Source organism: Mytilus galloprovincialis, chromosome 2, assembly GCF_965363235.1.
Source record: "Mytilus galloprovincialis chromosome 2, xbMytGall1.hap1.1, whole genome shotgun sequence".
Lineage (NCBI taxonomy): Eukaryota > Metazoa > Mollusca > Bivalvia > Mytilida > Mytilidae > Mytilus > Mytilus galloprovincialis.
In genome coordinates, this window is record NC_134839.1 from 30784984 (window position 1) to 30808003 (window position 23020).

The 23020-nt window shown below is 31.1% G+C and overlaps 2 protein-coding genes across 4 annotated transcripts; one reads left to right on the forward strand and one right to left on the reverse strand.

The window, feature by feature from the left end:
* LOC143062207 (thiamine biosynthesis multifunctional protein ThiED-like) lies at positions 1-5314 on the reverse strand. 2 transcript variants are annotated; one of them, XM_076233987.1, is made up of 8 exons: positions 5159-5314; positions 4059-4190; positions 3565-3600; positions 3235-3249; positions 2232-2342; positions 1495-1621; positions 520-712; positions 1-230 (listed from the first exon to the last, which is right to left on the reverse strand). In XM_076233987.1, the coding sequence occupies exons 1-8, from the start codon at positions 5220-5222 to the stop codon at positions 42-44; spliced, it is 867 nt and encodes a 288-aa protein (XP_076090102.1). In that variant the 5' UTR covers positions 5223-5314; the 3' UTR covers positions 1-41. The 2 variants fall into 2 exon arrangements, with proteins under 2 accessions (XP_076090102.1, XP_076090103.1); XM_076233988.1 differs by lacking the exon at positions 3235-3249.
* Positions 5315-12183: 6869 nt separating this feature from the next.
* On the forward strand, positions 12184-22040 carry LOC143063351 (thiamine biosynthesis multifunctional protein ThiED-like). Of its 2 annotated transcripts, none has more exons than XM_076235459.1 (6): positions 12184-12343; positions 16614-16736; positions 17684-17809; positions 18555-18678; positions 19069-19261; positions 21811-22040. In XM_076235459.1, the coding sequence occupies exons 1-6, from the start codon at positions 12292-12294 to the stop codon at positions 22009-22011; spliced, it is 819 nt and encodes a 272-aa protein (XP_076091574.1). In that variant the 5' UTR covers positions 12184-12291; the 3' UTR covers positions 22012-22040. The 2 variants fall into 2 exon arrangements, with proteins under 2 accessions (XP_076091574.1, XP_076091575.1); XM_076235460.1 differs by having other exon boundaries at positions 17696-17809.
* The last annotated feature ends 980 nt before the right edge of the window (positions 22041-23020 follow it).

Here is a 23020-nt window from a genome sequence, read left to right on the forward strand (position 1 = left end):
TTTCTGACATATGCGGAATATATTTATTTTTTAACGACTTTTTATGCTGGTATGGAATCAAAAAATGCAGCCTCCCACTCCATACTCTCCGAGTAGTAGTGTAAAGCTTTATTCTTGTCGAGTTTGCCTCTAGAATAGTAATCATTCACAAAGGCTTCTAATTTCTTGTAGCCGTCATCCGTATGATCAAAATCATCTCTCACCCAGTCTGTATAAGCTCCAAAGTGATGCTGAAAATACATTAAATATAAATAAATTAAACTTTTCAAACAGCCATTTCGAAATACAGCATAGTAAATAAGATCAAAGTTATTTTGGCATAGTTGGCAATATCTTGTTAATCTTCCATCGGTTAGAACATATATAGTAATAGACATCTTTTACTATGTCAGAAAATTAAACAAAACACTTGTCACTTTCAGGATACAACACAATTTCTTAACTTAGGTTCCATAAGCATATCTGATACATCTTATGAATTGATTAAAATGTTAATTATACAATGAATTAAAGACTTACATCTTGTGAATTCAATACCTGTCCCAACCAAGGCCATAGACGTTCACATGGAATTGAAGCTACAACAGCATAGATAGGATCCTCATCCCTTGTAGCATTGACATGATTATCTATGTATCCTTGACATTCTGGTCCGACAACGATAGTTGATGCATTTCGAATGTGCCATTTTGCAAACAAATTGTCAGCACACCTTGTAAACACACGTACAAAGCGATGTAGGTAAGAAGTATTGCATTTTGTTAACACTTTTAATATTTTGAGATCACGACCTTAAATTTCGGATTCTGTTGTCAACATAGCTTGTTATTTTTCATATGCATTCGATTGACATTATATAAGACTTGTCCATGAGTTTCATGAAGTAAGATTGCTCATGTTGTTCTATCATTGCCTTATTTGTTCTACATGTTTGTTGAAGTTGGTTGCATTGTCATAAAATTAGATATACGTTTTCTTCTCACGTTTATGCACCTCAATTGATTGATCAAAGTGCAACTGCATATTACACATATACGAGAACAAATACTAAAATTAAATCACCAAGTATAATGCCATTTGAGAATAAGAAATGCAATATTGTTACGATTTCTTTTTACATGTAATTTGCCTGAATTACAGGTTCTGTCTTTGTTTTTAAATGTTCGACGTAAACTCATTCCAAAAGACTAGTATACATCTTTTGCTGTAACACTGATATTCTAACTTATAAAATAAAAAAACAACGCCACGCGCTTTTTTGTGAGTATTTTAACTATGTATTGAATATATTTTATTTGAAATAAAATAGAAAGGAGAAAGAGTAGAATGACAATTAACTGTATTCTGTCATTTAAAGGCATATTACCTAATTAAGAAAAGACGTGATGAAACTAATGCTTTTGATGTATATGTAGTATTTTTTAATAAACAACATTTTGATAAACCGTAAAAAAAAAATAGATATAAATACTCATCACCACTGTTATTTTATACCTCTTATAAGATTTTACTTTGTGTTCAAGAAAAGCCTTTAGTGGTCCATCACTTTGTTTATTGGCAGCCACCTCTAATGATTTAGATATTTCGAGACAAAACACTGCATCTTGCAGCATATAAATACCTATAAAAGTTAAATATATTCCAACAATATTTATTCTTTGAACATTACAATTGTTAAAATGCTTTGTATATGTAATTACTTTTTAAGATATTTGAAATTTTAGGACTTTTATATAATCACTTCATTGATATGTCTAAATTTAAAATGCGAATTTACAAAATCACAGACGTAATTTGGAGTTTGTTTTACTACAGATTCGTCCGTTTTATAAAAGATAGAAAAAATGATATTTTTTTCACATGAATAAAGTCTACATTCTGCTTTCTTGTAAATTGGACTTGCTCTCTTCGGATTCTTGTTGAAACAAACTTTCAAAAAATAACCTAAGTAGGTCAATTTAGTTAACCAAATTACCAATAAGGTGTGAAAAAAATATAATAATATAATAATGATAATAAAGACAGATTTGAAATAGGACCAACATATATATATTAAACAATCTGTTTCTCGTATAAACGTACAGAGATGTTGCATTTACTAAATACACTTCAAATCATATATGATCATTGGAATGTGTCGTATTTGAAATCTTCTAAATTTGCTTTTACGCATACAAAATCTTTGCCAAATTTCAAGAAGTTTATTTATATTACCCATAAATTATAGTTACCAAAAGATGTTGGGTGAAGTGTTCCATACTTCACACCTGTCACAAACGTTGAGTTCAGTGCCCACATTCTTGAACTTTCAGATTTGTGCCACAACCAGTGACTTAGGTTGTCTATGAATATTGAGTTGTGGAACAATTAATAATTTAATACTAAAAACCTTCAAAAAGGTCACATATTAATCTTAAAAAGGAAATGCTGAATCAGTTCTTATTGTAGATGATTTGTTTCATTTACATTACTATGTTAATGTTTACACTATGTACCTTTCCGACGTTTGTTTAGTGCTTCCATTTAATAGCAAAAATGAATGATAACTTTGTAACACTTGAAAGATATTTATAAATACTACCATACATGTTTGTTGGATACAATATAAAAAAGAAGATGTGGTATGATTGCCAATGAGACAACTGTCCACAAGATAAGCCGATCATTTTAAATTTGAATTTAATGTCTGTTTTTTATTTGGCTTTTGACGTTCCTGATACAGGTGTAACCAAACGTGGGACTAAGACTAATGGGTATTTATATTGTTGTTTCCGATTTTGAAAACTCTTGTATTTATATCTAGCATAACTTGTACATTATCGTAAAATTGTATATATCAAAATTGTACTATGAACTACAAAACCTATTTTGTTGCCATCGTTGTCAGATTACTTTTTATGTTTGTTTAATTTTGAAAGGCAGTTGTGATGTATGGTTACAAAGTTATGACTGGTGGATCCCAATAATTAGTAACTTAAGCAATTGTCTCTGTTTGGGATGCTCTCCCACTTTAGCCAATATACCGAATCTAGCTTTCGTTTAACATTTTCGTCGGAACAGAATACGACATTTGCTTTCCATGTTGATAAAGCCGAGTGATTGGTTTTGCTGGGCTTAATGGACCTTTTCGAATTTATCTTGCAGTTCGGTGTTTTCATAAATACATTTTTATTACTATGTAATTATTTAAATGAAAGATTGACTCTATCATAGCTTATCTTTACAAATACTTACGGGAACACTGGCCTCCTATAAAAGAGACATACATTCATAATGACATGCATGGTAATATAAAATTGAAATATAAAGGAAATTCATCACTTTAATTGGTAACCGAACTATGCACTATATAGTATGCAGGACACTAAAACCCTTCTACTAAATATTTTTATGAGGTTTAAAGGTAGATGGCAATCGAATTGTCCGTTTTCTATCCTGTTCTATGTCGGGAACAACTACAATATCTAGCAAAAACTTTAAACATTGCCTGATCGTTTGACTGTCACCAAATTAACAACTTGACTTATAATTTAAAAAATTAAAATAAATTTGAAGCATACATACCTGATACTACCGCTTGTGCATTTCTTCTTCCAAAACCTGAATGAATATTAAAAACATTTTGGGAAGTCACTGTTTTGGACAATTTCACAAATCATATAAAATCGCCAAATTATTATCTCGCAAAAAGTTTTTTTTTTATTAAAAACTACAGAATTATTGTCAAAGAAACCTGTTTGCCATTGAAAATCGAGTGATATAACTAACAATTAATAGGTTATTTACAGTATTTGTAAAATATCGCCTGTAATCATCCCAAAAACTCAAATGTTGATCATTTCAAGTGTTTAAATGATCATTAGACACCCTCTTGTATAACTGTGTACTTGCATCCAAACAGACAACTTACATTGAGGAAATTGATAAATTAGGGTTTGATTAAGATGTAATGCCACTTTCTCATACAATTTAAAAACATTTTCTTAAACAAATGGATATAAACTTTGCGTATAACAGTCTTTTGTAAATAAAAGAAATTCCGGAAAAACATAAGTTACCTTTAAAGCTGTCGATATTTCCTGATGAACTCGAGTCGAAATGTAAACATTCAGGTGTTTGTTTAGTCCCTATGACGTCCGATTTTCTGTTAATAGAATGTATGGACACCTCTTGGACATTTTCAAAGTTAACTGAATAAAAAAACGAATCGTATGGATAAAACTTCAATCAAAATATTATTAATGCATTCTTTATTCAATATTGCTTCAAACGAATCCAGTGCGCTGTTTTTAAAAGGGCTAAATAGGACACATAACACAACACACACATAAGTATTCCTCGACAAAATATTGTAGAAAATGGGATCATTAGAAAATTTAATATGATTAGGATATTCATAGGTCGCAAACGTCGAAATAAACTGACAACGCCATTACAAAAACAAAAAGTGAAAGAGAAATAAAATGAACAAGCTCAGAAAACACTACATAGAAAACTAAAGAAATAAAACAATTGGGGTATCATATGTGTCAATCTTTTAAATACTCAAGGGATCAACTTTAGATAAAAAAAAAACAAGCTGCAAAAAGTAGAATTCTAAATAAAGTAAGAAAAATGTGGTATGATTACCACGTAGACAAGTATCCAAATATGTTCATATGAGACGGATTTAAGCGACCATAGGCCATCACAATACGGTGCAGTCAGGCACAAAAGGCCAAGACATGACAAAAGTGAAAGTAAAGGACAATCGTAGACAAGCATCATGACTTATTAAAGATACAAACCGATTGTAAACCCTTTTGCATCCTTATAAGATATGATCTATATGAGTAGAAAAACCAAACGTAAATAGGAAAACATTCTTTCAAAAGAAGTATAAAAACAAAGTTGTTTATAAATAGATATCCGTAATTTTTTATTTCATTTTACAGATAGGCGTTATATGTTTGATTAAATGAAATCAACATTTATTGACATAGATTTATTGCCACTGCCCTCACAGCGGGACAGATAAAATAATTCTTAAATATTACCTTAATTAAAATGTATAGTTTCCTAATAACATAACTTATGAGATAAATTACTCTATCGATGTTAACGTATTATGCAATCACACGATAAGTATAGAATAAGTGACTTGTTTTCTATCTGTTACCTGTTTCAGAAAATCCTAGAGAAATACCAAGTAAAAATTGGAAAATTATAAACATTTCACTCATTTCTTTTTAAGGTTCTCTCTGCAGCAGATTAAACTGAAACAGTAATCATAAACTATTATATGTTGAATATTTGAACTCTGGAGTTACAGTATACGTGATAGATAGACCTTTACATTCAAAATAGACCAGAAAGTACATGTCTTTCAGTAACAACAAATGTATTCTACTATCAATTTATTCATGAGTGCAACAATACAGTTCTGAATTCCATTTGACCATTAATTCCCTATCATATCATTTTGTCTCACAAAGTTACAATTTCAATTTTTCAAAATTGGCCAAGAAAATTCTAGTTTTGTCGAAAGAAACATTATTTTTGTAAACAGCTTGCAAATTTTATAAAAATTGTGAAAAATTTGACGATTAATACGCTGATAATTTACTCAATACCTATGTCAAAATTAAACCGCGTCTCAATTAAATGATTTTACTTGCCGTCCATTGGTTTATTTTAGGTTTCAGAATCTTTAACAAAAACTCAGAACAGTTTCGAACTTGCTCATATTGGAACACACATGTTCAAACGTATATGTATAACATTAAAATATCGTTTACAACTGCTTTACGATAGATAATAAGCGGTTTTCGAATCAACTATCGATACATTCTTAAAAAGTTGCGGTTTTTAGTTACATCAAATACAGAACGAAGTTCAAGAGCAGTGATCACAGAAACAATAAGACTTGCATTCATTCTTTTTCTAAAATAAAAAAAAGGTAAAAGATTGCTTGCCATATAAATTGACTGTAATGCTGTCGGCTTAGAATAAGTTACAATATAATTAGTCGGGTTTGTAATAACATGAGCAAATTACAGGTGCCATATTTAAAACAGGATATGCTTACCCTTCCGGAGTACCTGTGATCACCCCCACTTTTTGATGGGGTTCGTGTTGCTAAGTCTGTAGTTTTATTTGTTGTGTCTTGTGTTCTAATATTTGTCTGTTTGGCCTTTTTAATTTTTAGCCATGGCGTTGTCAGTTTATGTTCGATCTTTGAGTTTGAATGTCCCTCTAGCATCTTTCGTCCATCTTTTAAAGTAACCATACGGCAAAAGGGTTGTAGTTATGGTTATCCATATCTCGTAGGTATAGATATAAAAAAGAAAAATTTGAAATTTCATTGATAAGGATTGTCGATTTTTTAAAATCAGAAATCTCCAATTCTGATTATCAATTCTGTCAGGCGCACAAGAAAACCTACTAATGTATCCTTTATTATTGATATTATTTCTTCATTTAATACAATACTATGTCACATGTTTCCAAAAATAGTCAACCATACCGCCGTCGTGTTACTGTGCTATGAACAATTTGTGAATTCTTAAAACAAATAAGATGTGGTATGATTGCCAATGAGACAACTATCCACAAGATAGCAAAATGACACAGAAATTAGAAACTATATGTCACCATACGACCTTCTACACTGAGTAAAACCAATACCTCACAGTCAGTTTAAAAGGCCCCAAAATGACAAATGAAAAGCAATGTAAATCAAATATCTTCTTCGTGTACAAAATAATAAACGAATTCGTAATACAGGAACAAACAATAACAACTGAATAACAGGATCCTGACTTGAGACAGGCACATACAGAATGTTGTGGGGTTGAAAATGTTAGAGGGTGTGCCAACCTTAACCTTACCCGGGACAGTGCTGTAACAGAACACCGTAAGAACAAACTTTACACATCTAGAAAAATACTTAACTCCTCCTATCGATACAAATAGAAATAATTAATATATATTAACACGGAGTGGACATGGACGGATATCTCACTTCTACAAAAAGACACTATGTACAGATCTGTACAGATTGGCAGCTTAGTCAAGGCCATTAAAAGTGTTTAAAAAAACCAATGTATCCAAGTCAAATTATCAATCAGATCACATCCAACATCGAATGGATTAAGTGTAAAGACTACATCAACATTCAGATAAAAACATGACCTTGTACAATGCTCATATACAGTTATCCACAGCATGACTGTAGAGCTATGAATATACATATTTATTAAATCATGATATTAAATTTACTTTTTTATTTACTGATAACAAAGTCTATATAAATACCAATGAAAATACTATTCAGGGAGCAAAGTGTTGAATTGGTAAACTTTTAGAATAAATTTATTTGAAGAATTGATGATTTTACCCGGATCGATTCTAAATTTTCGGCACGGTAAACAACATCTTCGTTAAAATGAGGATGTGCTTTCTCATTTGGAAAAAAGTTTGTTTAAATGTACAACCACACTTTGAAACCAGATCTGTATATGTAAGGATTGAATTAGTATAGGTTTAAAGTAAATTTTTGGTAATGAGGTCCTGACTTAATAAATTACCAGTAAAAAGTAAAATCACAAAAAATTCCGAGGAAAACAGAAAGTCCCTAATCAATGGCAAAATCAACAGCTCAAAAACATCAAACGAATAGACAAAAACTGTCATATTCCAGACTTGGTACTTCATTTTTTTATGAAGAAAATGGTGGATTGAACCCGTTTTTACATCTAGCTAAACATCTCACTTGTATGAAGTCGAATTAAATTCCATTAAGTGACAACGGTCTATATACCATCTTTGATTGTTTGGAATCACTATAAATTTTCAATGCTTCGTACTATGAACATCACAATTCTTTCTTTTCTTCTTTTATAATGTATACACATTACACTTCCGACACCTGTATATGAAGAACATCAAGTGTTAGAATAGCGTTAGAATAGCGTTAATGACCATTGTTATGTTATAGTTCGTTACATTATAATGTTGTGTTTCACTGTGTCGTGGTTCTATTATATATTTGATGTGTTTCTCTCAGTTTAAGTTTGTAACCCGGATTTGGTTTTTTTTTCAATTGATTGATGAATTTCGAACAGCTACTGTTGTCTTTATTTATTGATTTATAAGACATTTATTGGCATTCTTAAACGGAAGATTATACAGACAGAACAAGAAGTATACTTAACAACAATTTTTTGTTCATTTACCTGTGTAATTTTATTTCAAAGTTGATGTTTTTCTAAAATTGTTTAGAATTTCACAGCGGTACAAAAAATGTATACTACTTTTATTTTAATCATCCATCCCTTATTTTTATCAACTTTGTTTTTACATTGTAATGTATTGGTTCCGTGTATGTTCATTTGTGTTTTAGCGTTTTTTTGTTAAGTTAAACCATTCAAATTGATATTTTAAAGTGTGTCTTTCTATGTTTTGGTGTTTCAGATAAGGGATAAGGTTTGGTACTATTAAAACGTTTAATCCCGCTGTAATTTTTTGCACCTGTCCTATGTCAGTAATCTGATGTTCAGTAGTTGTGGTTCTCGATTTTAGATTAGACCGTTTGTTCCCATTTGAATGGTTTTACACTAGTCGTTTTTGGGGGCCTTTATAGCTTGCTGTTTGGTGTGAGCAAAGGCTCCGTGTTGAAGAACATACCTTGACCGTTAATGGTTTACCTTTATGAATTGTGACTTGGATGGAGAATTGTCTCATTCGCACACATTACACAACTTCATATATCTATATAGACAAAGCACATTAGATACCGCGTTTGAAAAAGTTGAAAAGTCTATAACTTAAACAGATTCTAAAACCATCAACGGCCGTCATTAATTTTAAAACTTCAAAGATTTTTTACTCTACATTATTTTGATATTTTTCATTACGAAAGTATATGAAAATCATTAATTACATGTAGTTGTAGAAGATTTATTAGAGGTTTAATTTTACTGTTTTGTTGTTGTTTAAGTAACCAATACATAGCATGGACCTTTATATATTTAGAAGAGTCATTAAGAAGTGATGTGGTTATGATATGTTTACTATATGACTCTCAGTAGAGGGCACGGACTTGAATGTAGAAGAACTTTAAATATGATTATTAACATCCGTGTAGTAATTCCGGCATACCACCACCATATTGTTGACTGCTTTGTAGTCCTGCACAGACACAAATCGAGTTGAAAGTACTTGACATGTGTTTCTTATTCAAGAGTATGCGTATCATGTACTCTTTTACTTATATTATTTAGTTTTCAAAATGTACAATTGAAATATCCCCTACATTCGTACATATATTCAAATAAGAATCAAGAGAATATTTCTATTTACACCAATGTTTTCATATGTTTTTCATCCCTACGCCATTTTTGTTATCTTTGTTGACATATTTGTTTGTTTTTGTAGTGATTTAGAATTAAACACAATGTTGACTGACAAATTAACCTATTATGTTTGTTTATTTTATTTTGTTTAGTTCACGTTTTGTTGTCAATATAATAAAAGTGTATGCAACTGTTACACAGGTGAGAGGTTATGTTAGCTTTACAATCAGGTTTAATCCACCGTTTTCTAAATAACGAAATTCAGGAATATGAAAGTGGGTTTCCTTTCGTTTTGTATGTTTGAGCTGTAGATTTTGCCTTTCAATATGTGACTTTCCATTTAAAATTTTCTTTGGATTACGATATTTTGTTATTGTACTATTATTTGTCATCATTCAGTTAATAGGCATGATTACAGTACAGGATTGCCAGGTCTAAGAATTCGTTTACTAGTTCACAAAAAAAAATCCTTTGGGGACGATAACAGTTGCTTCAGTAATTCGTACAAGGTTGTAGGTTTAAATGTTTCCAATTACAACTATGAAGACGTCCTTGGTTTTCAATATCAAATCATGGCGTCATCTAGTGTAACTTGTAATTCCAATGCAGAGGGGGAAACGACAGAAATAAACTAATGGACATATTTTAGGGACGACGACAAACATGTAGCATTGAACTATTAGATACCTACATCAAATATCATGTGGTAGCTTAATGTAAAGTAGTTTTTTTACTTAAAGACGACGGTTAAGACAATAAGTATTTACAACAGTAAGACATTAAAATACCTACACTATATTTTGATCTCATGTATGTTTTTTAGGACGAAGTTGTTCGTGATGCTAAAGTTTAGTGTTTTATTGTGGTCTTAATGTTTGCCTTTGTGTCGTCTTTCCTTTTGGCAAAAGTTCTGTGTGGTATTTTTTACTTCTGGTTTTTGGAAGTCTCTTCTGTATTTCCTCTGTTTTTGAAAAACGTTTGACTGCATAAAAAATGGATGCTGATAGCCATAGACTATCCCTGTTTTTATTAAAGAGGTGGTGTTTCTAAGTTGCAATCTCGTCTACGATCGACAGTCCTGAGATGAGATATGGCCGAGAAATATTCACAAGTTTGACAAATTTGATCATCTGTTTATCGACAACGATAATTTTCTATATCAAGCTAGTAGCAAGATACGAAATATTATCACAAAAAATATTAACGAAAAATAACACAAAAAGGCAATAATGAATTAAAGTACCAAAAGTTTTGTATGATACAGGGGGCGATCTTGTTCTTGTCCGTGATCGAAATCTATTTCCTGTGCCTGGAGTTATTTATTTCAGAAATCGGTAAGGGCTTAAATTTATTTGTATCTTTTGTTTAAACCATTGACCTAAATTTCTAAGTACACGAAATAGTTTTATCAGCAGGCCTGACAAAGGAGTCTTAATGTCAATCAATGGTTCAAGAATAGAAGTGAATACACAAATTCATTTTGAAATAATAACATATGTTTCGATAATTCGTTCAAGGTGGCCAGATGAAACGTTTCCAAATACAAACATGCAGAGGTCAATATAAAATCGTGAAATCATCTAGCTAAACTAGATATATATTGTAATGAAGTGACAAACATAAAACTGTAATAATAAACGAGATTTTCATAGTTAACGATGAAAGTGTAGCTTTGCAGTCAAACATATCAAAAGCAAATATTGTGTAAGAATGTCAATCTCATAAAAAAAGTATAAAGCATTAAAAATCTAAATCAATGTCAAAATTCAGACAACTGAATGCTCAACATGGTAAACTAACGGTATCAGAGATTGTTTTCTATGATTCCAAGAAGACTGTTAAGCTACAATGTGATACAATATGGCAGAACAACAACTACTGTATACTTTGAGTTCACGCCTGTTTTTAGGGATATGTTCTTCATGATGTTCATTTAAGTATTCTTGCCATGCGTTTTGCTTTTGTTCGTTGTCCATATGCTTTTTTTTTGTTTTCCTTTGTTGCCGTATTTGGTTTTTGTATTATACCTAGTCACGTTATAAAAGAGAGTTGGAAGATACCAGAGGGACATTTAAACTAATAGATAGAAAACAAACTGACAACATCATGGTTAAAAAAGAAACAGACAAACAGGCAAATAATAGTACACAAGACACATCATAGAAAACTGAAGACTAAGCAACATGAACCCCACCAAAACTAAGGGTGTTTTCAGGTGTATCAGCAATGAAAGCAAATCCGGCTCATAATACTACAAACCCGGTAAATAGTCGATTCGGTAGGTCATATTCGTGTTCGTGCAAAAAGGAACGTGATTGTAGTTACGACATAAGAACATATTCGATATCATATGTGAAACGGAGGAAATTCATTTACGGTCAACAAATTCGTGATTGCGTAAAGTAAATAGACGAATACAAAATTTCAGCACCTAGAACTATAACTGAAGATCATTAAGTAGTATTTGTTAACCAATTTCTATTTTATGGTTATACCATTGACCAAAATTTGACACCAACCTAAATAGATTTATAAGCGTGCCCGACAAGGAATCCACAGATTCAGGACATAAGCAACAAGGTTGTTCAATTTTAAACATGTTCATCTTACAAACAAAGTCAAGGTTCCAGCAAATCCGGACTATTTAGTATCATTAAAATAGTACCTGTTAACATTTTCTAATTACCATAGTTGAAAACAAATTATAGAAATATATCGTTTTCTTATATCGTTCATTTTTATTTTTTTCACTCATTTACTGACATGTACTGCATTGCAAGAAGTATTTTTATAGTTAATTTTTATCAGTGATAAATTTAAGGCTTATCTTATATAAGTTCACGTGGTGAATTGACTGAAATTCATGATCGAATGTTACATTTAGTGTATTGAGCATAATTTGATACAGGGTCTTTTTCGTATGATTGTGCATTAGATTTACATTGACACAATTGCAATGTTCCATATTTTAATCTTCTTTATTACTTTATCCGGAGTTTGTAGTACAGGTCAGTTTAGAATGTATTTATTATATGTTTTACTCTTTCTTTATAACATGTTAATGTTTCATTCATATAAGTATGTGGTTTTATTAAGATTTAAAGCGATTTTCGTACTTTTATTTAAGAAACATATATCAGCTCCAAATAAAGGCAACAGTAGTATACCGCTGGTCAAAATTCATAAATCGATAGAGAAAAAACAAATCCGGGTTACACACTAAAACTAAGGGGAGCGTATCAAATATAAAAACATTTGACTTTTCTACCCTGTACACAAGTATTCCACATTCCAAACTAAAAGACAAATTGAAAGAGTTGATATTACTTTGCTTCATAAAAAAGAATGGCCAACGTAGATACAAGTATCTTGTCTTAGGGAGGGATAAATCCTACTTTGTAAAGAATCACTCTGATTCAAACAAAAAATTCTCTGAAACTGATATTATCAAGATGCTTGATTTCTTGATTGACAACATATTTGTTACGTTCGGAGGACGTGTTTTTCAACAGACTGTCGGCATTCCAATGGGAACAAACTGTGCCCCTCTACTCGCCGACTTGTTTCTTTATTATTATGAGGCTGACTTCATGCAGGAACTTCTTAGGAAGAAAGATAAGAAGTTAGCAATATCCTTTAACTCTACTTTCCGTTATATAGATGATGTTCTTTCACTAAACAATTCAAAATTTAGTGACTATGTGGAACGCATCTATCCAATCGAACTAGAGATAAAGGATACTACAGATACAGTTAAGTCGGCTTCATATCTTGACTTACATCTAGAAATTGACAATGAGGGTCGGTTGAAAACAAAACTTTACGACAAAAGAGATGATTTCAGCTTTCCAATTGTGAACTTTCCATTTCTAAGTAGCAACATTCCAGCAGCACCTGCATACGGGGTATATATCTCCCAATTGATACGATATTCCCGTGCTTGCATTTCCTATCATGATTTTCTTGATAGAGGTTTGCTGCTCACAAGGAAGCTATTAAACCAAGAGTTCCAAATGGTGAAGTTGAAATCATCCCTTCGTAAATTTTACGGACGCCATCACGAGTTGGTTGACCGTTATGGAATAACCGTTTCACAAATGATATCGGATATGTTCCTTACGTCGTAACTACAATCCCCTTCCCTTTCATGAATATGACCTACCGAATTAGACTATTTACCGGATTTGTAATCACTTAAGCAACACGACGGGTGCCACATGTGGAGCAGGATCTGCTTACCCTTCCGGAGCACCTGAGATCACCCCTAGTTTTTTGTGGGGTTCGTGTTGTTTATTCTTTAGTTTTCTATGTTGTGTCGTGTGTACTATTGTTTTTCTGTTTGTCTTTTTTATTTTTAGCCATGGCGTTGTCAGTTTGTTTTAGATTTATGAGTTTGACTGTCCCTTTGGTATCTTTCGTCCCTCTTTTATATAAGAGAACTACTATACAACAGAGACACAACACCTAAATGTAAAACACACAGAAACAAAATATAATGTAACAATGGCCATTTTCCTGACTTGGTACAGGGCATTTTATAAAAAAAAATGGTGCATTGAACCTGGTTTTGTAGCATGCCAAACCATCGGCTTCAATGGCAGTGTTAATTATAACAATAAAATGACAACATTACACGACAGGGCTACAATAAATAAATGGGAGAAACCATTATGTAATCAGACATTTTGTTTATATTCCATTTTCTAGTTTTAAAATAACTTTTAAATTCAGAAATGCATTGAGAGAGCAGTATCTGTCAGACAAATGTAATCAACTTTTATACCAGAAATGCCTGTTTGATGATGTAATTTAATTATCACTGTTTATGCATTCGATAACGTTTTGACTTTTCTTACTATTTTATTTACATACTCTACATCAATTATAATTGAGACCAACAGTTTGGATATAGGTTTTATTTGTCAAAAACAGTTCATCCGGTTTCTATTCAGGCAAAATAGAAAGTCACGTAGCTAATTTTCAAAACAAAACATTGATAGCATCAGAAGAAAGACTGTCCGGATATCGGATAATTAGTATTATCGCTTTTTGGTGCATTTTTCCTTTGATCTTTTTTTGTACCGGCTCAAGCGAGAAAACAAATCTCGTTGAGATGATCAACGATTATCTGTAATTATCTAAGCATTGATTACGCAGTTTGAATTTGATATCATTAAAGAAACATCTTAACCGAGTCTGTACAGATTGCTGTCAATTTAAGCTTAATCAACCTATAGTAGACATCTAAGCATTGATTACGCAGTTTGAATTTGATATCATTAAATTAACAACTTAACCGAGTCTGTACAGATTGATGTCAATTTAAGCTTAATCAACCTATAATAGACATCTGTCGAACAACACATGTTTATGAAAGGGAATAGACAAACACATATTACAGCTACTGTATAGAATTAAAATATGGCGGCGTTGTACACAAGTTCTATATTATTTCTATGCATAAAATTGAGAATGGAAATTGGAAATATGTCAAAAAGAAAACAACCCGACAAAAGAGCAGACAACAGCCGAAGGCCACTTAAGGGTCTTCAACGCAACGAGAAAATCCCACACTCGAAGGTGGTCCTCATCTGGCCCCTAAATAAAATTGTGTACTTGTTAAGTGAAAATGGACTTCGCACTTCACTCGAAAACTTATGAACTAAAATTAGAAAACAAAAGACTAACTTGCGAAAGTCTTTAGTTGATTGTCTTTTTGTCTTTTCCACAGCATATGAATGGTAATAAAATGAAGTCATTAAAAAAAAATGGAAAACATGTAGGTTATTCTTCCAAACAATTCCAAGAATAATATATACAACAGCTGTGTGACACAAGTGGTGTATTTATTGTAAAGTTAATACATGGATATTTCCAGATTTTTAAACAAAATCATATAAAAGTTATCGGACATAAATATTTGTTCATACACCCGCTCTTTAAAAAAAGCGTTTGTTACTGTTTAACATTGGTCTGTCCTTCCGTCCATCCGTCAGTTCGTTTGTCCGTCACTACGTCAGTAATAATTTCGTCGCGTTTCTTTCTCAGGAACTAAATAACAAGAAGTTCTGAAATTTGGTTAGAGGGTTTATATAAGTTAGCAATCCGTGTAATTAGTTTTCAGATTCATTGTTCAGCACATTCATGTTTATCGAACACTTGTATCATTTTCACATGATAGCTAAGTCAAAAATTTACGTCACATTTGTCTCAGGAACTACAATAAAATGATTTCTGAAATTTGGTTTCAAAGTTTATGTAAGTCAGCTTTACCGTATGATGCTTTTTCAGATTCATCACTCAACAACTTCCTGTTTGGCGAAATATTAGGGCCGGGGTTGAGCAGTTGCTCGCAGTTTTACTAGGTCTCCTATTTTTCTCGTAAATATATATATGTGTATAAACTTTACGCAATATTCATCAAATGTTTCTCTTCTTATGTTGTGCAAATTTTGTTCATTTAAGGATGATTCATAGAATACCGCTATCGTGGATTATATAATATCAGTACACAATTGTTCTTGTTCTTTGTCCAAATATACAAATTTGGAGACATATTTATTATTTATTAGTTATACTGATTTTTTCATTAAAGTGAAAGTAAGGGATTTATTGTATTATCCAAACTTTTATTAAAAAAAATTAAGACATATAAGATATTTTCAATCTGTTCCGATATTGATTGAAAAACAGCCGTTATCCGGAAACACATTGAAACTGATAACTAGTTAGAAATCATCCCAAACTCGGATGATTTATGAAATTTTGAAAATAACGCCAGATGATATAAATCCTTTAATATAATTAGAATAGCATTATTTATCTATTGATGTTATATTTATAATATTTTGTAATCGACTAACAATATGCAGTTTATCTACATGAAGAATCCCTGAACTTCTGGTACTAATGAAACAGGGACCTTCTGTAAAATCACTGAGATAGCTGTGTCAGTGGAGTAATTGTTAACAGCGAGCAATACTGTTGTTGAATAATAAAAAATAAAAAAACATAATAAAACCTATCTCCTCATATTGTATTTCAAAATAATATCTCATAGATTTCTTTTAATGCACCAAAAAATGTTTTATGAAAATTCTAAGCATATTTGAGCAATTTTGTACGACTCGTAGCTTTAAAAAAAATAGCACGGACACCCATACCTTGTACTATATTTTAGAGAAAAACATAGTAAAATTTTCATTTTGGCATAAGAAAATTCTGTCTGAGGAAATATATACCGATGATCTACCTTAAATACTATTAATCTATTTATAGTTCCTAGTGATTTTGTAAACCCATGGTATCTCTCATTAGATGAAGATGACAAGTCTGGCACTGCAGAAATGCAAGATTCTTTTAATAATGGTTCAAGTTGGAATATCGGAGGCAATATTACTGGTATATTTCGTTATAGATTAATGACAGTTTTATATACATACATTAGCAATATAAGATAAATACATGGCCGATAAGTATACACAGGCAACCCAATCTAATAATGAATGCGGACACATTTGTGAGCCAGATTGATCCTATTCAAACTTTCATACTTTTTCCCCTGTACATAATACATGTTACAGAGTTAGATATTTTAAGAGTATTCTCAGATGTTCCAAATATAAATGATAACTTGTTTTGTACAACTCTTACATTTTTATTTTCTTATCTGGTACTGCAGTTCACGTCTTTGTAAGTGTATCTTTCGTAAGTTGGTGATGTTTTGTTTTAAATTAATTTTACTTCTTTTGAAGAGCAGCCTTCATGACTTCATTACATTAATCTATTTTATATTCTCAAATAGATCATATAAAACTATTTTAATTGCACCATACTATATCATTGTCAAGCTATCTATACCATATTTTGTACGTTTTTGTTTGCCTTTGAATATACTTAATTGTTTTTTAAAGAAGTTAGATATTGGTGGTTGATGAGTTCCGTTTTCGGAACTGCAACTATCTGTTGTGATTCGTGTTATGCAATTTTCATCAATTTTCATCAAACTGCGTCAAAGAAATAAACTATATAAGACTACACAAATGGTTAAAAAAAGCTTATCAAAGATATCAGAATATAAATTGAGTAAATCATACACGCTTTCGTCTACCCGATACTTATCTCGCTCGTATCGAAAGCGTTAAAATAGTAAAATCAATACGAAATTGAAGAGCGGTTCATCATTTTAGGGTGAATAAGACATTATCATAGAAAGGTGGAAGATTGAAAAAAAGGATATATAACAAGGAAAATTGCAAAGGCGGTAATTATAGCCAAGAATTATGGTACTATGTATTGAAAAATATACGTAGAATCAGAATGCTATGTAATCTTTTTATGTCCTGTAGTATATTTCACAGAAAATAAATTTAGTGAATGGTTATGGCATGAAACCAGAAAATCGAGGATGGAATCATTGAATTCTTCGTTTGTGCAAGGAATTAAAGATGGTACTTTGCATCCAACATATTTCGGTAAGTAACAATCAATGTCGAAACTTTTTTATATATAATCCTGGTACCTTTGATAACTATTTCAGATAAAGTAATGAATACGTGTTATAATTTCAAAGTTATTCTGAGTTTGATTGCTATAAAAGGTGGTACCCACCACTTTCACTAAAATTAATTTGGCTCGTTTAATTTTCATAAAATTTTGACAAAGTGTTTACTTGGACCCTTTGACAAAAATATAAAAATTTCAAAAAATTTGAACCAACCATTTTATCAGAAAAATTACACTGGTTATATAGCAGTTTGAAAAACCCTTATTTTGATCATTCAGAAGCTTAATATTCCCTTAACAACACAACGAAATTACGTTTAGATAATTTTAGAGTTATCTCCCTGTAGTGTTAGGTACCACCTTTAGTACATGTATATGGATAGAATTATTTAAACGGTGCCATTGTTAATGTAATAGATACGTATTTCGGCAAATTGATGTCTTGTCAGTGATGGACGCAGCCAAAATATTTGAAAAACCAAAACTCATTCGAAATATAAAATGTTATCCTCAGAGATATTTCCAAATAAAAATTGCAAGCGTTAATCCTGATAACAAATATTTTCCTGGGTAAGAGCAACCATATGACTGCAATTTGAAAAAAATAATATCATAATTAGGTACTTAGATAAAAAAAAAATATATAAAAAAAAAGGTTCGACGAACAAAATATTATATTAAGCAAATACATATATGTAATACATTATATTAAAGGAAGATACTTGATTCAAGATGCAGTTTTCTGCTTAGACTTTTCCAAAGCGTTAGAGAAGGCTGCAACTAAGAGTGATGGCCGTCTTAAATTTTTTCTTGAAAACGAAGTTAAAGTTTACAAAAGGTATGTACTGTAAATAATGTATTTGTAATATAATTTGTTTACTTTTGATGTTAAATAAATAAATCATAGATCTAATATATTAACGTTAATGTAATAGTTCCAAATAAATATGAAAAGTTTAATGACATTATTAATTTATATGCAGAATTTAAATTTTGAATAGAAATATTAGGATCAGGAAAAAGTAAATTGGAAAACAGATAAATGATAAATACAAAAGAAGAAAAAGACCAACTATTATAACCATTAGATATATTCCTCTACCGTTTTGATAATACACATAAAACGAACTTATTTGTCGCAAAAACTGCACGAAAATGCATATAGAAACTATTTGGACTGAAAAATCATCTTACACTACTCAAAATTCATTTCTGCTTATAATTTTAGTTTTGGAGAGGGAATCCTAAACGATTTGTATGTTCAAAATGCCTCATCTGTTAAAGTAGGACCAGAATGTCAAGGATTCATTGATCATCTTTTAAATGTTTCGCTGAATGAGGAACCAATTTATATGATTGTAGCATCTATCCCATGTGAACGCTTATGGCCGTGGTTGGGACTGGTATTAAACAAAAACGCAGTAAGTATAAAGTGAAAAATAATTTCGGTTTTTAAGGATTCCATATCTACTGTTGAATATGTTTTTATTATGAAGGTTTGTTTTTTTTGTAAAGGTTTAAAGAAAGAGGATCATATACACACTCGTCTGTTGTGTTTGAGCTTTTGATTTTGCCATTTGATAGGGAACCACCCGTTTCGAATTTTCCTTGGAATTTGTTATTTTTGTTATTTTACTGTTTATACATATCAAAATAGAATCATAAATATTTGAGAAAAAAAACCAAGTGAGCCGGAACTCCGATATACGATAATAATCCATGAAAATAGATGTTTTATTGGAATTTAAAAGAAAAAAAATTATTGTCAGAACTGCAATATCTTGATTAGTCTGTATATTAACAGTTCATAATCCTGGTACCTCTGATAACTAACTACTATCATAAAAGTAGATTCCATGAATGGTAGTAACTTTCTATTTATAGCATACATCATATCACAATGCGCCATAGACCATTACACATGCCAGATATACTTTCACCATCCATTATCTCTATACATTATACGTCATTAAAAATTCCCATTTCAAATTTAGATCATACGCTATTTGCTTCAAATAAATTATCCATTATGTAAATTGTTTGAGGGAATTTCAAATTTCTATTTTTGAATACATCTTTAATAAAATGAACTAGGATTTGATACACCATTCACTACTTCTCTTCCACCATGAAACATTACACCTTACACTATTTCCTATTACACTTTTTTTTTTAATTAACCAAAGTTTTATTGCACTTTTACTGCTAACAATTTACTACAGCTTCAATTAGGTAACCCAGGAATTAGTTATTGAATATCTGGGGGAAAAAATATTTCATACACGTTTTATAAGAAATTTACATTATTCAAATGTCGTTTGAGTAATGTTACATAATAATAACTGCTTAACAAAAAAAAGATCATATTATTTTATCATAACTTAATATATCAAAACATTTATATGAGAAAGATCTAAATATATGTAACATATTGATAATCATGCCATAGTACTTTTTTTTTTGTTTTATGACTGTGGTGGATATTTTCTTATCGAGAATTGCAGCTGAATGAACAGAGAAATATTTTTTGCTTTAACGGTGGTATCAATACATTAATTTATTATTTTTTTTTCATCTGTAATTTGAATGAATAGCAAAACTTACTATAAGGTTTTCAATGTGTTGTAAACAAAGGAAACAGTGATTTATTTTTCTACCTGGCAAACTTACATAAATAAGGCCGTTAGTTTTCTCGTTTGAATTGTTTTACATTGCCATTTCGGGGCCTTTTTTAGCTGACTATGCGGTATGGTCTTTGCATATTGATGAAGACCGTACGGTGAACTAAAATTGTAAATTTCTGTGTCATTGTGGTTTCTTGTGGATAGTTGTCTCATTGACAATCATACCACATCTTCTTTTTTTATATTACACTTGTTATTGACATCGTTGTCCGTTGATCTCGCATTCGGTAATCATACCAAATCTTCTTAAAAGCATAACATACAAAATGTCATTTGTCGTGATAAAGATAAGAATACGAAGATGTGATATGAATGCTAATGAAACAACTCTCTTCAAGAGACCAATAGACACAGAAACTAACACCTATATGTCATTGTACGGCCTTCAACAATGAGTCCACCCAATACTGAAAAATCAGCTTTAAAAGTCCCCGAAATGACAAATGAAAAACAATTTAAACGAGAAAACTAATGTCCTGATTTATGTACAACATAATGAAAGAAAAACAAATTTCATATAATGCAAAGAATGATAACCTTTAAAATTACAGGCTCGTGACTTGTGTCAGATATATATGCAGAATGTGGCGAGGTTAAACTAGTTTAAACGTGCGTCAACCCTCCTCCTAAACTGCGACAGTGGAGTAACATAACAACGAACTATAAAAATCAGTTGAAAGGGGTTTAACTCACTAGAACGATACAAAACATAAATACATGTAACATAATCATAAGGTGGACGTGGCAGGGTAGTTAAACATCCGCACAACAAAAATATACTAAGTACAGTAATGAGAATATCTACAGTTACTCACAGCTAAATTCAAAGCCAATTTCATCTAACAAAACGAATAATGCATCTTAAACTAAAATACCAATCGGTTTACGTCCAACACCCATCGGATTTAGTGTAAACACGTCATTAACAGTCAGAGAAAAGCATACATATTTGCCATAATACAGATATCGTATGATTTGTAGAGTCATGAATGTGTATATGTATAAGAAAAATATGGTTTGAATTCAATTCAATAATAACAAAATCAATATTGATACCAATAAAAACAATATTCAATGATCTAATTAAAGTGATTTCGTAACAATTTTTAATGCCTGTTTTAGAAACATTGTTTTCCTTGAATGTCATTTGCAAAAATCTAGTCTGTTTTTTTTTTTTCTTCACAATTTGAACATTGTATCAAGCGCATATGTAAACTTATATTATCAATTGATCTTTATATGATATTTATAAACTACTTTTTATTAGAATCATATACATATTTCAGCATCAGTTTGGGCCATATAAAGATTGGGTAATGACATACTTTAGTCCAGCTTATGATGGTTATCATAAATTTGAAGCCATTGCCAATGCTGCTTACGGACAAGGCAACATAACCAAGGATAAAGCACTGCAGATTTACACTAAATCAATGGATGGAGAGGCTGCTTTTTTCAATTCTTTACCAGTTAAAGAGGTCAACTAATCTTCAATTAAAGCTTATATGAGTTATAATGTATATATACGTTTTGCATTACAAATAAACAAAAAAATGTGGATTTGGCAATGCCCTCTATTACTAAAAGACCTGTACATGCTGTTTGTATGTTTGTATGTTTGTATGTTTGTATGTTTGCTTTCATTAATGTGGATTTCTTACATTTCTTATTTATTGCATCGGTAATCTACCATGATAAGACAAAAAAGTGCCACTAATGGAGTCTTGTTGTCCTAAGATCAATCCCAGTTTAGTTATGGATCGTACTTTGCAGTTGTTATTTTACTATTTAATGTCATTTTGGACTTGACTGTTCTTTTGTCGTCTTTCCTTTTTTGGAATGGTAATTTTTTCTTCACGTTATGACTTTTGATGTCCCTAAGTTATAATCCTGGTACCTTTGATAAGTATTTACACCACTGGGTCGATGCCACTGCTGGTGGACGTTAAGCCCCGAGGGTATCACCAGCCCAGTAGTCAACACTCAAGCGTTTAAGAGTTTACATGCATATCAATAATGTGGTCACTTTTATAAATTAAGGATTTTCTTATCCCAGGTACAGATTACCTTAGCCGTATTTAGCACAACGTTTTGGCATTTTGGATCCTCAATGCTCTTCAACTTCGTACTTGTTTGGCTTTATAAATATTTTGATTTGAGCGTCACTGATGAGTCTTATGTAGACGAAACGCGCGTCTGGCGTAATAAATATAATCCTGGTACCTTTGATAACTATTTGGTATTTTTCACCTCTTTCTTCGATATGATTTATAAGTTATAACAACAAGATCATCAAATGTTTTAATGTCTTTTTTAAGTCTATAAATTGTATTTGAATTAGGATAACAATATGTGTGACTGTTCTTAAATATGGGTTTTAGAAGGACAAAATCTGCGAATTATTTTGTTTCGTGAATGTTAATTCCCCTGCTTTGTTTTCTATTCTCGTTTAACCCAAAATAATGTAAACGCAATAAGTAATCTCAGTTGTGGAAA